This window comes from Musca vetustissima, unplaced genomic scaffold, assembly GCF_032173495.1.
Source record: "Musca vetustissima isolate MV318-11 ecotype Yass unplaced genomic scaffold, APGP_CSIRO_Mvet_v1 utg14586, whole genome shotgun sequence".
In the NCBI taxonomy this organism is placed as follows: domain Eukaryota; kingdom Metazoa; phylum Arthropoda; class Insecta; order Diptera; family Muscidae; genus Musca; species Musca vetustissima.
The window spans coordinates 161,773-177,956 of NW_026875414.1; the positions used below are offsets into that span (position 1 = coordinate 161,773).

Consider the following 16,184-nt stretch of genomic DNA (forward strand, 5'->3'; position numbering starts at 1 on the left):
GTTATTGTCATAGCAAGTACTAGAATCAAGTCCACCAGTCGATCTGATTCTGGACCAAAATTCTTTGGAATCTGTAACACCATCAAACATACGAGCTCCATAAGAGCGTTTTACACGTCTTAAGGTTCTCCGGGCTATTGACCTAAAGTTGTTCTCTAAAGTAGCATGATAAGCTAAGTCTCTGTTAATAATTGCTTGTCTAACTTCGATGTTGTTATGCCAAAAAGGTCTACTGCGATTAATAACTACAGTTTATTCAGGGACATGACTTTCATAGAGATTATGGATTATGCTATTTAGAATCGACAGTTGTATATGAGTATCGTTCGAAAAATAAATTGGATCAAAGTTAGAAAAATAAATGTCATTGAATAGGCCATTGAAATCAATGGAGTCATAATCACGGAAGGTTTTAATGAACGACTCATTACAAATAGGGACCTTATATTGCAACAGCATAAAAGCATGGCAAGAATTCAATGCGGGAAAATAAAATTGACTGCTACGTGATACTAAAGAGGGATTGCTGATTAGTGCATAGTCAATTAGCGAAGTAGAATTATGGAATAACTCAAAGTGTGTGGCCAAGTTATTATGCAGAACAGACAAATTAAAGCGAGTTAGCAAAAGCTTAAGAGACGAATACTTCCTAATATTAGATATATCACAGTTAAAATCTCCAACAATAATGATATCCGTGTATCTTGGAACGAGGTTGGATATATAGTTTTCTAAAGCATGTAGATTACCTCTAGGCAGGTATACTACACCAAAAATAAAGCTATAACTTCCAGAACTGACACTAAGGAATAATGTCTCACAAGACGAGGGATCAGAAAATGATGTTAGTATTTTAGCTTTTAGATTATTTGAGACATAAACACCACCGCAACGGGCTCCAGAACGATCGTCCCTAAAAAGTTTATAGCCTGAAATATTCACAGCTTTGCTAGGAACATAAGACTTTTGCCATGTTTCAGTAATACCAATGATATTAAGGAGGCCACTGCTTAATAAATTACAAAGTTCGTCGAATTTAGTAGACAAATTACTGGGGTTTAAGGATTGGGCGTTAAAAAACCCAAAATTCAAGTAACCTTGGAACGAGTAAAATCTCTTAATATAAGAATCGTCATTGACAATTTCACCAATGGAATTACCAGAAATCATCAGGAATTCTCAAAAAAATGTGCGTCGGTATAAACAAGGACAATGAAACATATAACATATTAATTAACATAAATGGTGCTGACCAAATAACAGTAAAGAGGTGAAGAACCTAGACTGCGATAATCGGATTCGGCGGCAGAAACCAGCAAATCCGATTACTCACCCACCCACCCGTCCTTAATTGTTCAGTGACCAGAAAATTCTTTATTCCACCGTGTTATAAATCCAAAAACATTGTTTGCTTTATTTGGATGGATCCTTTATTTATTTATTTGGACGGATCCTAAATTAAATATTAAATGATTCATTCAAATGACAGAACATTGCCGTTTATATTACATTGAATATGTAAGGAGTAGATATTATGGAAACCCCTATGTTTACATTTTTTGCATTTTAAGTCTATGCCGTAAAACAATTATTTTGCTGGAGCATTCAGTTGTAATTTACAGGATGTTAAAAATGGAAGTGAACAAAGAGAAGATTCGGTACATTTTACAGTTTTTCTTTGACAAAGGCAAAAATGCAAGCCAATCGGCTAAAGTTGTGAATAGTGTTTATGGTTCCGATACTGTAACGGTCAATTATGTGCAATTTTGGTTTCGGAGATTCCGTTCAGAAATTTTTGATGTTAAAAATGCCGTCGAAAATGTCTATAAAATCAAAGAAATGATCGAGAAATACCTTTAAAATGGCAATAAATCATACAAAAAAATAGTGCATATCGCACATTCCGAAGTATATTAAGTAGAGTCCTATATATTTCATATAAAAATAATGGATTTCTCTTTCCCCTACCTAATATATTGGAATTTTGTATTGAACTAGAAAATCGTTTAAAACAGTATAATTAATACCGGTCTGGTATATTAAACATGTAATGGGGTGAGACCATTATGTGCTCAAATTATGTACAGGATAGACCAATCATGTCAGAAGCCGAGCATTAGTAATTTTAAAATTTTTTGGTACCAAAGCATTCGTGTTAATACCTGAAGTGAGGAGAAGTAAACACGACAAAAATCCTAATTGTTAACTTTTATGGGCTACGACGACCAATCGAATGGTTTTCGTTTCGTCAATACCGATGACAATACTATATGCCTGTATTTGTGAGACATGCAGATGCTGCGATAGCATTTCTCCTAGCGTGTCCCATGAATCGTCGTCGTCGGAATACGAGACACACTGCAGTCTTCTCTACAGCAAAACACGCTGCACTTAACACCACATATTGCTGTTCCGTGCCTAGAAAATGCAACATTCTTGCAATTCCACCTTCGCAAAAAGATGGATAATGGTCGGTGCGTGGACGCCAGTCATATGTGGAAATCAGAAACAAGAAGCCCAAAACCCGTAGAGTGAAACAGAGAGTTCCCCAAGGAGGGGTCATATTTCCGGAATTTTTTAAATTCCACGTATCTTTCTAAACTTCCTTGTTGACTTCGTATAAAACAATAGGCCGGTCAGTCATATGCTATGCGGCACTAGAGTGGTTTAAGAATGTAAAATGCGAAGTGGAAAAATATTCAGACCTGCCAGAATGCTGGCCTGAGTACTGCAATAAGGTGTCTTCTCATGACTCCAGTGGACCATCTTCATGCGGAGACAAAGATCTTACACGTCCATCGACACAACCATACGTTATCGATGCAGTACCTGTCATAGACTTATTGACACTCAAGAAAGTCTAGAAAGTTCTTCATGCGCATATGAAGTTTTTGAGATTTTACTATGAAAACACATTATTATTATATATTTTTTTAAACAAAATGGTGAATTTATTTAAGGTATCGAATATCAAATACAAACCAAAAACATTTTTCATTAACTTATTGAAATAACTAAAAATAAGGCATATTTGCATTATTTTGCAAGGAAAATCATTTTAAAATAAAAATTTACGTTAAAAACAAACTTCAAAACATTTTTATTATTAAACTAGCGGACCCGGCAAACGTTGTTTTGCCGTATCAAAATTGCATCAATTTATGTTTGGTAACAATTAACGAATTCATGAAAAATATATTTCAGGAAATATTTACTATTTAATTTGTGTCAAATTTCCGCAATAAAAAAAATTCGCATAATATTTTCCCAACGACGGTAAACCTTGATTTACTGATAGCCTAATATATTAAGTAATATTGTTAAATATTAAATTATGTCAGTATGTGTGGTATTTCAGTTTATCAATTGGTCGAACTTATTCCACCAAATATTTTTCAGGAGCAGGTTAAGTTTTGATCTAACTACTCTCATCTCAAAAGATTATTTAGTATGGATGGCGTAATTACTACTCCTATTTTGATCACATACAATTTATAAGTCCTTTGAATCATCAAAATTGATGCAGGTGTTCTCGAATTATAAAAAGTGTAAGTAACACAACATTCGATTACATCAATCTCAGACTTTTTTATGTTTTTCTCGAAATTTTCTTTGATAAAACCCTTCCCACAGCAATTAAAAACAACCATTGGAAAATGTGAGCCAATAGAAACATTTTTCACATCATGAAAAATATGTTTGAGGAACAAAAAAGGCACATATAATTTAGACACCTAGAACATCTAATGCGCAATTGTCTCCATGTAGAATTCGAATTTAGATATATATACTTCCCAAATATACGTAAAGTATATTACCAAATATACGAAAAGTATACATACCATAGCTAGCTAAATTGTTGAGGTCTTTGTAATCTTTTGTAGCGATTATTGAACATTTTAAATGGACATTTTGGTATATCCTAAACATAACGACGTATGTATATGTATTGACATTTTTTTTCACAAATATAGCTGGTTTCGATTCCTATTTAGAATACGTTCAAGTTTCAGCAGATAGTTCAGAAATCGTGTGGGTATGTGTCATGTGTTGGTTTTATAACATAGAAAAATTGGCTCGCCATTTTTGTGCGTTTATAATCCTACTTATCTTTGGTCCATATTTTGCATAGTAGTAGTAACAAATACCCTATTATATGCCATTAATTCGGTATTTCAGGTAGGCTAAGGAACTTCTCTGTAAATCGTCAGTATAGTATTACTTTATGGTATATGTCCAACATAATGGTAAGCAAATTGGTCCAGCCGATCCTTAAAAATGTGTTTTTCTAGATTTTCGCGCATTTTTCTCAAATTGATGAGTTACTATATGTTTTTTACTTCATTTTTATAAGTAGATTTAAGTTAATTTTACTTCAATTCGATAAGTTATTCTTTTTTTTTCCATTTGACTCCCACGCGCTATTAAGAAAACAGGTTATGTATGAATTTGTGCCGGAATACTTAACGCCGATTAAGCACTCAATCTCTAATCGGGCAAAACTATAAAGATCGAACTATAACATAAAGTTTGGTCGAAATCGGTGCAGTAGTTCTTGATTTACGGCGCAAAAACACAAACAAACTAAAATTTGCGCCATATGTCGGATGAACTTCAAACTACACAGAAACACTCCTCACGCCACATACATACAATTTGCTCAAAATCGGTGCAGTAGTTTTTGAGTTTAGCGATCACGAACATACACGTAATTTTCATATATACAGAGCTAGAAATACTTTGCAATGGACACATAATTGATCTATGTTACCGATGTTAATATTTGAATGTACACTATAATTAATTGGTGGATCGTAATTAAATGCAAGGCACATAAAAGAAATGCGATTAGTATTGTGTATTGCTGCTCAGGAGTCTCTTCTAATATCACGCTCCATTCTGTCATTTTCTTGTGAAGAGTTTTGGCGTAAAAGTGACATTCGAACCACACTCATACGATTTATGTGCCGTGAACGGCGACCTATATTTGCACGTGGGCGTGGCATTGTATTTCAATATAACAGCCTGTTTCTCTAAGACGACCGAGGGTCTGAACGAATGGTACTTACTCGAATTCGAATCAGATTGTTATTTTTTTTCCAACGTACCAACGCCTCACTTTCCCACCCCTGCCGACCGAGGGGGCGACCTCCCCTTTCGTAGGGATCTCGTACACACCATAATCCGCATCATGGTGGAATGTGAGAAGGGAATAGAAAACCAGCTACAGAATCTACTCCAACAGCCAGTTTATTATTAAGTTGCACTACTCATTTAAAGATACAATTATATTAGATTTTATAACTTCAACAATCTTGCTAAAATCTACATTAGAGTACACAGAATTAAAATCAATACAAATTTTACTGAGTGGATCTCCCATAGAATAAGTTGTGCGATGAAAATATACATATAATAACTGATAATATCTACTAGATCTAAAAGGAACATTTATTCTAATAGATGAAATTAGGAAATCAGAGGGTATATTACCATTTATTATTTTTAGTACCATCATAGTGTTCAACATAATACTTCTACTTTTTAATGTGGTAACCAAATTAATTTTAACCTGCTAGTGTAAGAAGGCAACACAAAATCACTATTCCAATGTAAACCTCTCAGTGCAAAAATAAGAATTGTTTCTGCACTGATTCGATTTTATCGGAATATATTGCATATTGAGGATCCCATACAACAGAGCCATATTCTAATATAGGTCTAACAAGAGACGTGTATAGTTGTTTTGTTATATAAGGATCCGAGAATTCTTTGGCCCACCGTTTTATAAAACTTAATACACCATATGCTTTATTTACCATTTACCAAGTTTAACTTTGGATCCATTAAAATACCAAGATCCACGAATGTTTCAACTGTTGATAAAACCGAACCGTTAATATTGTATTGCCTCATCAATTAAGAATTTCTGTTTACATTTGTTCAAATTTAAATCCATACAATTTAATCTGCACCACTGAAAAAGGTTATTTAAATCATTTTGGAGTAAATTGGCTTGTTTCTCAGAATTATGGGTCATGAATAACTTGACGGCATCTGCATACATTAACAATTTAGAATTTACTACAGAAGTTGGCAAATCATTTATAAACAATAGAAAAAGAACCGGCCCGAGGTGACTTCCTTGTGGAACACCTGAAGGTACGTTAATCCATTTTGAGAGACATCCTTCAAACAAAACTAGCTGTGATCTATTTTGTAAGTAAGATGATATCCATTTGACTAAGTTTATACTGAAACCCATATTATCTAATTTATATAATAAGAGTTCATGGTTAACCCTATCAAAAGCTTTACTAAAATCTGTATAAATGGTATCAGTTTGATTTCTCTGAACAAATCCCTTTACTACAATTGAAGTAAACTCTATAAGATTTGTTATAGTTGAAAGACCACTACGAAAGCCATGTTGATATGGACTTAAAATGGATTTAATTTTGTGAGAAATAACAGCAGTAATTAATTTTTCAAACAATTTTGGGATATCACTTAATTTTGCAATTCCTCTGTAGTTTGAGACGTTTGATAGACTACCAGACTTGTGCAACGGTACTATAAAAGATTTCTTCCATATAGTGGGAAAATAATCAAAATTTAAGGAATGATTAAATAGCAACGTAAGAGGCGTTGCTAAAGTGTCAGAACAATATTTGAGAATTATGCTAGGTATACCATCTGGACCTGGAAGTTTAATTGGTTTTAGAGTATGTAAATTTTTAGCAACATTTGATCTATTTTGGATAGCTCATAAGGATATGAGCTTATATTTGGACAAACTGCAGATGAATAAGTAGAGGCGAAAAATGATTTACCAAATGCAATAATCCATTTCATATTGCTAATGTATGCTGATGATATCAAGTTGTTTATCACCCATAATTCCATGAAGCAAGCTGATTTACTTCAAAATGATATAAATAGCCTTTTTCCAGATCTTCTACTTTAACAAGGCAATACAATATTAATGGTACTGTAGATTCGTTTGTTGATCTTGGTATTTTAATGGATCCAAAATTAAATTTTAATAATCATGTCATTTCTATGGTAAACAAAGCTCACGGTGTCTTAGGATTTATAAAACGTTGGGCTAAAGAATTCTCTGATCCCTACATTACAAAACAATTTTTTACATCTCTTGTGCGACCCATATTAGAATATGGCTCTGTTGTATGGGATCCCCAATATACAATATATTCCGATAAAATTGAATCAGTGCAGAAATAATTTCTAATATTTGCACTGAAAGGTTTACATTGGAATAGTGACTTTGTGTTGCCTTCTTACACTAGCACACCAAAAGCTTGGCAGGAAGCCAGGGTAGTCTTCATACCCAAGCCCGGCAAGGCAAACTACGCAACACCAAAAGCGTATAGGCCAATTAGCCTTACTTCATTTCTACTCAAAACTATGGAACGAACAATCGACACCATGATAAAGAGCAGCGTCCCCAATGACACGCTGAAATACAAACAACATGCGTACGTAAAGGGGAGATCAGTGGAAACCGCTTTACATGAGGTAGTACACCACATCGAAGGAACTTTCGATAAGAAAATTTACACTTTAGCAGTCTGCATTGACATCGAAGGATCCTTTAATAATGTCAGCACCGAAACACTTATCCAATCCTTAGAAGCCTTTAGTGTTGACCAGGCAATTATAGACTGGGTCAACCATATGCTAAGGAATAGATGGATAAACTGTAGCCTACAAGACATAACTATCAGGGACAAGGGACACCGCAAGGAGGGATACTGTCACCACTCCTGTGGGTCACCACTATCAGTAGTCTCTTAAGGAACTTAACCGAAGATGGTTTTGAACCAGTCTGTTATGCAGATGACGTTATAATACTTCTAAGGGGAAGGAACCCTAACTTACTATGCAGGAAGGCTGAAACGGCGTTAAACATCGCCTTTAATTGGGCGAAGCCGAGGGGTCTAAACGTAAATCCGGACAAAACGGAAATATGTCTCTTCACTAGAAAGACAAAAATAGGACAGTATGAAGAACCAATCTTTCAAAACAAAGTGATAGCAATATCAAATAAAGTCAAATATCTAGGTGTCATCCTAGATAGAAAACTTAGATGGAAAGACCACATACATCAAAGGCACATAGATGCTGGTCTTTCTGTAGAAGAGCCGTGGGCTCTAAATGGGGATTCAACCCAAAGATGGTACACTGGATCTACAAGAGCGTTATTAGGCCAATTCTAACTTACGCGTCTGTAGTCTGGTGGACAGCAATAGCCAAAAAATGTAATGTAATAACATTACAGAAAGTCCAAAGAACTTGTTGTCTACGCATATGCGGGGCAATGCGGACAACACCAACTAGGGCACTGGAAACTATACTGTATATACACCCAGTTGACATCCAAATAAAATACGAAGCGGCCATCGCAGCTTTAAGACTTAAAGCCATGAACGAGTGGATCGAAAACGGACACTACACACCGCAGCTAGTATTTTATAAATAGTTTTTGACAGAAGTAGACCGTCTTTTAATTGTAAATGCCTATTTTATATCTTAACTCTAAATCGTGAAATGTTGTAATCGGATTTGCTATATCCTCACATTTTTAACAACTTGATTTCAATTTAACATTTGAGTAAGTTGCTGTTTAATCCTTTATGGCCCAATGCTGCCCAAAGGCAACAAAATGTTCTAGAGCTTTTATTTAATACGCGGTAAGTAAATGTATATTTTTGGATTACAAATTTTATGAGCTGATTATAGACGACACATATCAAAAATCTAAAAAATGCATTTTTTTGTTGATATTGGACTTTTATTTATCGGAAATAAGGTACCGTATCTCCCGAATGCAACGATGTAGCGACGTCAAATTTTGCTCATATCCTATTTAGGATAGTTACATTAAATCTGTGCATAGGTACCTTTACAATTGCATGTCAATGTTCACTCGAAGGAACATACTCATGTCTTTCTACAACCTATGCTAAATTGAATTTCATTCGGTTAAATTTAGTGTCGTCTGCGTACCATGGGACACATTTATGGAAAACGGTGTATAGTAAAATTGATACATAATATTCTGTACGTCACAAAAATGCGACCTGTACTTTGTTTACAATATAACATGGGCAGACAGACAAATTTCGCAAATCTAAAGCTATATAGAGCTTTGGTGTACCATTTACATAAAATCGGACGAAAATATATATGGTAGGTATATCGAATTTTTTTTCCCGAAACTTACCACTCATCATTCTAGGCTTAATTCTGTACGCCATGCCAAATTTCGTGCAAATCGAAGGATATATAGGGACTTTGGTGCACCATTTACATAAAATCGGACGAAAAAATATATGTGAGCTATATCTAAAACTGAACCGATTTTCACGAATCTTAGCACACATCATTCTAGACTCAATTAAACACGCTATACCAAATTTCGTGCACTATTTACCTAAAATCGGACGAAAATATATATGGGAGCTATATCTGAATCTGATCCGATTTTCACGAAATTTTACACACATCGCCCTAGGCTTTATTTAGTACGCTATGCCAAATTTCATGTAAATCGAAAGTTATATAGGGACTTTGGCGCACCATTTACATAAAATCGGACGAAAATATATATGTGAGCTATATCTAAATCTGAACCGATTTTTGCCAATTTCAATAGGGGTCGTCCTTGGGTCAAATAAATGAGCTGTGCCAAATTTCATCCAATTCGAATCAAAAATGCGACCTGTACTTTGTTTACAATTTAACATGGACAGACGGACATGCATAAATCGACTTAAAAAGTGATTCTGTGCATATTCTCAAAAGGAACCATGTGTCTATCTCGTTTCATTTCGCCTGTTACAAACGTTTGCACAAAGACATAATACCCTATACCACAGTGTGGTGAAGGGTATAAAAATAATACAATTTTGACAAATATGAAAATAGGATTTTATATCCAACAGCTAAAGAAAATAAGACAAAACTTCAAATATCTGACGTGAATAATAATCTGTTAATGTTAATGATCGCATTATTAGTATTAGAACATACATGAACATATAAATTTCAATATACAATACTTTTTTCTTGGCCATGACAATCCAATTAATTGTAGAAAATTAACATATTTTGAGAATTTTCCATAATTAACAATTACTTTAAGATATTATACGCTGCCAATTTTCGACCAAAATGTGTCCAAAAAGAACTATGAAGGGATGTAATCATAAAAGTTCGATATAAAACGTGTGGAAATGCTAATATCTTCCAAAATATATTTGCAACATTTTCGCGGATTTTTCTCAAAATTTTCTTTCATTGAACCCTTTCAACTTCAATTACAGACTACTAACAGAAACTTTAAGTCAAATCGGTCCAGCCGTTTCTTTAAAATAATTTTTGCAAGATTTTCGCGGATTTTTCTCAAAATTCTCTTTCATAAAAACATTCCCACTGTAATTACCGACAACTGAAAGAAATTTTGAGTCAAATCGGTCCAGCCGTTCTCAATTGATGCGTTAGTATACATTTTTCTTGCTCCATTTTTATATATATAGATATAGCAAACATATACAAATCTATAACGACAATCTGAAAACTAATTAACAATTTATTTCAAAATTAAATATACCTATAACTGAGTGAAAACCACTAAATTTCTATGCCAAATCTAAAATTTTTCGAGTTATATACTGATTTCAATATAAAAATCAAAAGAACAGTTGGACATGAACAAAATGTCATTGTAATTAAGAATCGTTAAAGAAGGGACATATAAGATAATGAAAAAACGTTGGAGCAATAACAAAACATGATCTTCTATTAAAAAACATTTGTTATGTGCTTGGGCCTGCATTGGGATACCAGTTAATAATTTTTATTGACATAAAATTAGTGGCAAATGTTTTTTACCAACCATATATTGATGCAATATTGATAAGGCAAAACAACGTTTGCCGGGTCAGCTAGTATAATTATATTTTTAAATGAATAATACAACTTAATAACAAACTGGCTGTTGAAGTAGATTTCTGTAGCGGGTTTTCTATCCCTTTTCATATTCCATCATAATGCGGATTATGGTGTGTACGCGATCCCTACGAAAGGGGATGTCGCCCCCTCGATCGGCAGGGGTGGGAAAGTGAGGCGTGGGAACGAACGAAAAAAAACATTCTGCTATTTCAGAGTTTTTACAAACTCCTTATTGTTGCATTTCAAAATTGTGGGTTTTGAGGAGACTTTTGTTTTTAAGTTAACAAACTCATAAAATGACTTCGGATTAGTTTTAACATTATTTTTGATCTTGTTGAGGTAATTATTATACAATCTACGGGACTCTATGGTATATTTAGTCCTAGCAACAGAATAATTAGCGTAATCTATAGATGAGCCTGACTTCTTATATTTTCGAAAAAGTTTATGTTTTAAATTTGGAGCACATTCAGAAATAAATTTTTTTAGAGTATTATAAAATTTATCTATTATAAATTCAAAATCGGAGTGATTCTTACATTGACATGCAGTTGTCCAGTTTACAGATGAAATAAGAGAATTAAGCTTTCGAAAATTTGCTTTTTTATAGTTAAGAATATTTTTAAATGAGTCACATGAACTCGTTAATTATGGCTCATGGTTATATATAATGTTGGATGATGATTATCTTCTGGAGTACATATAGCAGGAATTCGAATTAATTCAAAAAATTGTGTAAAATTTACAAATACTAGATCAAGGATTCTATCATTATAATTTAAAATATTATTTATTTGAAGGATATTAATTTCCCAAAATCGATTAACAATATCAAATGTATATTGGTTTACATTGCTTCAGATGTCATGATTATAAATATTAAGATGTGATGAAGGAGTTATATATGATCACGTAACGAATAGTTTAAATTTACCCAATTCAATTAATATGCAGATAAATTCTATGTCAAAAAAAAAACAATTTAATTTAATTAAATTAGTGGAAAATTTGGCATCAACTGCAATAAGGACGCCACCACATTTTTTACCAGTACGATCTTTTCTAAATATTTGATATTTTGAACACATAATTTCACTATTTAACACAGACGTTTTGAGCCAAGTCGCAGTAAACACAATAATGCTAAATTCAAAACCAATGCTATCAGTAAATAAACGAGTTAATTTAGTGTTTAACCCCCTTACATTCTATAGAGATAGAGATTGTTAATTAGCATGTCCACCGCTATTTTAACCCTTTCAGTGTCAAGAATAATTTTTGTCAGAATAAAAATCTAAAATTTTGTATTTAAGATCATATAAATGTACAGAGAAAAAATGCAATTTTTATTTTAACCCTGAGACAGTTTTGTCTCTCTTTCCGAAAAATCGCAAAGAAAGAGAGTAATTTTAAATGTCGAATATATTCGACAAAAGGGTTAAGTAACAGATAGAATATGGTTTGACATAGAGTGAACAACATTTTGGACAGTATTTATGCTTCACAGCATATTTAAGGTAATTTACAAAAGAATCTCATATAACTTTATAATAGGATTACAGCCTAAAAAAACAAGTTTTTGTTTGCTTCGATGCTGGATGGTGGAAAATTCTCCTAATTCAAAATGTGTTATTAAAACGCCGTCTAATAATTCAATATACCTTTTGGAACTAATTTTGGTGGACACATCACAAAGTGGAAGCTTGTATTCGTACGAATATGCAACCCATACCATATGACTTCCCCCCACAAATTTGGCTTCGATCTTACCACATGTTTTTACATTTGTCGTGTATGTTAGAACTATAATAATTTGGTCCATCCACAAACTACTTATTATCGTCGGAAAATATAAGAATTTACAATTTGTTTGTCCAAGCCATATGCATTTATCGAATTTCACAAATTTTACTTGTCACTAGTTTAGTTTAGACCGTGAAATGGTACGTATTGTAACAGATAGCTTAATTTTGTTGTTGGAATATCGACTTTTAGCTGGACGACTTTCGAATTCGTCCTTTATCTCTTAAAATAAAATTGGAATTGTCCTTTGTTGATGGCTTTACACCACAATTTTTCGTTTTTTATACGCGTAATATAATTACACACTCTGAATGATTTATTAATTTTCAAATTTTTGTATTGGAATGTTAATATTTTCTCATGGAACTCATGATATTTATCTCCGTACAATATAATAGCATAACCGAACCCATTTATGCAAAAAATATGAATAATTTATTACTCTTTTTTATTTTTCTTTTTGGAATTACTACCTATTGCTTACAAATATTTTTATCCATTCTCAAGGGTAAGTTTGTTTTTTTTTACAACATTTTTTATTTTAAAATGAGCTGCGCTCAAATGATTAAATGATTTCCTGGCAAAATATGCCTTCTTTTTGGGTATTTCAAGAAGTGTATGAAAAATGTTTTTGGTTTGTATTTAATATTCGATACCTTAAATAAATTCACGATTTTGTTTAAAAAATATAATGTGTTATCATAGTAAAATCTCAAAATCATGATATTCGCTAAAACGAATGACCACTACTGTATTATTTTGTTGCTACAACAACACTGTTGGCATGAGTAGAGATTATAAGTTTTGTATCTAAAAATGATGTGAAAGGATGATTGTGATTCATCCAAAGCCGACAATAATTTCGAAATTACCAACCTTCTAAACGTGTTGATGATGACGATCTCAACGAAATGCCCCAGATGACACCGATGGAGATAACATCAACAATAATAAAATTCATGATGATGCTATTGTTGTGTTCGTAAGGGTGTTCCACCTGCAAAATATTTAAAACACAAAACCCATATCTTAATCCTATCCAATATTTGTGAGCGCTTTTAAATAGGAGATTTGCAGTTATGAAAGAGCCCCAACGAACATGAAGAAGGGGGAATGTTAAAATAATTTGTGGAGAGTTTGCCAAAGCACATTCAAAGTGTAAAAAAGAACAAAGATTGTGGACAAAATATTAAAAAAGTTATTTTTTTGATTTTTTCTTATAAGTGCAAACGTGTACGAAATAAGTTCTTTTTAATTTGAACTATTTTCTTATATTTGTATAAGCCAATAACCAATCTGAAACATTTATATTGAAATCTCATTCATTATATATTAAAAGATCATTTTATATTAAAATATGCAATATAATAATATAAAATGTAATATAATAAATAACCAAATCTTTAACATTTATATTGGAATCTCATACATTAAAGATTTTGTAATGGTTGAAGGGAGAATTTGCCAAAATTCGAACACTTTTGCTCGCCAATGTATATTGATTTTTGGAAAAATTCCATTGACACCATATAGTACTTACAAACGGTAGGTCCTGTTCCAGAACCTGAAAGAATGCACACATTTTTACTATGATAACAATTTTTCGTTAATGATATCGAAAAATAGTAAATATTAGTAAATTCTTGCAGTACGGGAACATACCAGTAGGCCTATTCCGTACCTTATAACGGTTCGACAAACGACAATTTTGTGTATACTTGAAATCTATTTTGTTAAAATTAGACGAACTAACAATGCACTTTGGGAAAGCTTTTATTTTTCAACATTCTGAAAATAAAATACATACAAGTTTTGAACAAAACAAGGCTAGTTTAAAATTGAAGAATATTTGTCGATGACTTCACTTGGAATTGTTTTGCTGTTGTTTATTAGCAATATTTTTAACAATTGTGGTTTAAAACTGCTATAGAATTGAAATATTGTTTATTTTTATTGAGAATTTTTAAAATTTGCAGCCGTAAATTATTTGGTCTGTTCCAGAACCTGCAAGAATGTAAAATTTTTTACTACGATAACAACTTTTCCTTTATGAAATCGAAGAAAATAGTAAAAATTAGTAGATTATTGCAGTACGGGAACAGACCAATTATGATGTTATGTGTAACCTTAATACATACCTTGAAGTCGATATATCCATTTTTATCCATGTCAAATGTACGAAAAACATGGTCACAAAACTCTTCTGCATTCCCAGATGGAAAAAACATCTTATACATATCAACAAATTTTGCAGGAGTCAATCTCCCATTTGGACAATCTTGCTATAAAATAAATATGTTATTTCAGGAATGTTCATATGCTTTTATTTACCTTGAATCCTTTGTACCACTCCTTTATTGTTGATTCATCATAACGTGTGTGAGATTTTAAAAACTCCATGTCCTCCTTTGTTAAACGGTCTTTGCTACTCAAACAACCCATCGTGCTTATTTATATGTTTCGGAATATATAATTTCTTTACAAATTTATTCAGTATGACCTTATTAAAAGTTCTTCAAACCCGTTTTAAAACATCGATTTTATAAAGAATGTATTCAGAAATATTAATAAATTTACAATAGAAAAAATTACTGTATATTCACCAATATTATAGTTCAAATCGAACATTAACATTTGCATATTTTTTAAGCATGCGCATTGCATTATATCGTGTGTATAAAGGATACGAATCCTTGTATATTGTCAAATGAAGCCCATTCGTAAGGTTAACAGGAAACGAGTTACCAACCATTATTATTATTTTTAGTAAAAAATTCAACTTTTTTTCAAATTACATCTGATTGAAATCTACATATCGTCATCATAAATGCAAACGGACGTAACTACACTTTTACTAATTTTATAGGAGAAGCAAAAAACGTTATAAAATCTATAAAAATGGATCATTGCTTGAAATTTTTTCATAGTTTATCCGCACTACAGAGTCGTATTTATTTTTTTGAAATAAAAAACCATTTTTTTCTATTTTTTAAGCTTTATGTCAGTTACATCCTTTTGACTTGATATTTTTTGAAACAAAAGGACGTAACTACAACTCAATTGCTGTACAACAAAGTGAAAAATAATTATCCGATTGAGACTAAAATTTGTACAGCCTACCAAATTGAGTCCGAAGCGACGTGTGTTAAGTTTTGTTGAAATCGGTTCAGATTTAGACATAGCTCCCACATATATTTTCGTCAGATTTTGTGTAAATGGTACATTAAAGCCAATTTTTTTCTTTCCATTTGCACGAAATTTTGCATAGCGTACTGAATTGAGTCTAGAGTGATGTGTATGAAGTTTCGTGAAATTGGTTCAGATTTCGATATAGCTCCCATATACAGTTTTTCGACCGATTTTATGTAAATGTTGCACTAAAGACATTACATATTTCACCGATA

General features: G+C 32.5%; 1 protein-coding gene across 1 annotated transcript in view; it reads right to left on the reverse strand.

The window, feature by feature from the left end:
- The window catches only part of LOC133337906 (neuronal calcium sensor 2), a 79,826-nt gene extending 64,604 nt beyond the window's left edge, over nt 1-15,222 (reverse strand). The window contains exons 1-2 of the mRNA XM_061546108.1: nt 15,112-15,222; nt 14,919-15,062 (exon numbers count right to left, since the gene is read on the reverse strand). Of these exons, the coding sequence (XP_061402092.1) occupies nt 14,919-15,062; nt 15,112-15,222 (255 nt within the window). The remainder of the gene's footprint in view (nt 1-14,918; nt 15,063-15,111) is intronic.
- Nucleotides 15,223-16,184: the final 962 nt, after the last annotated feature.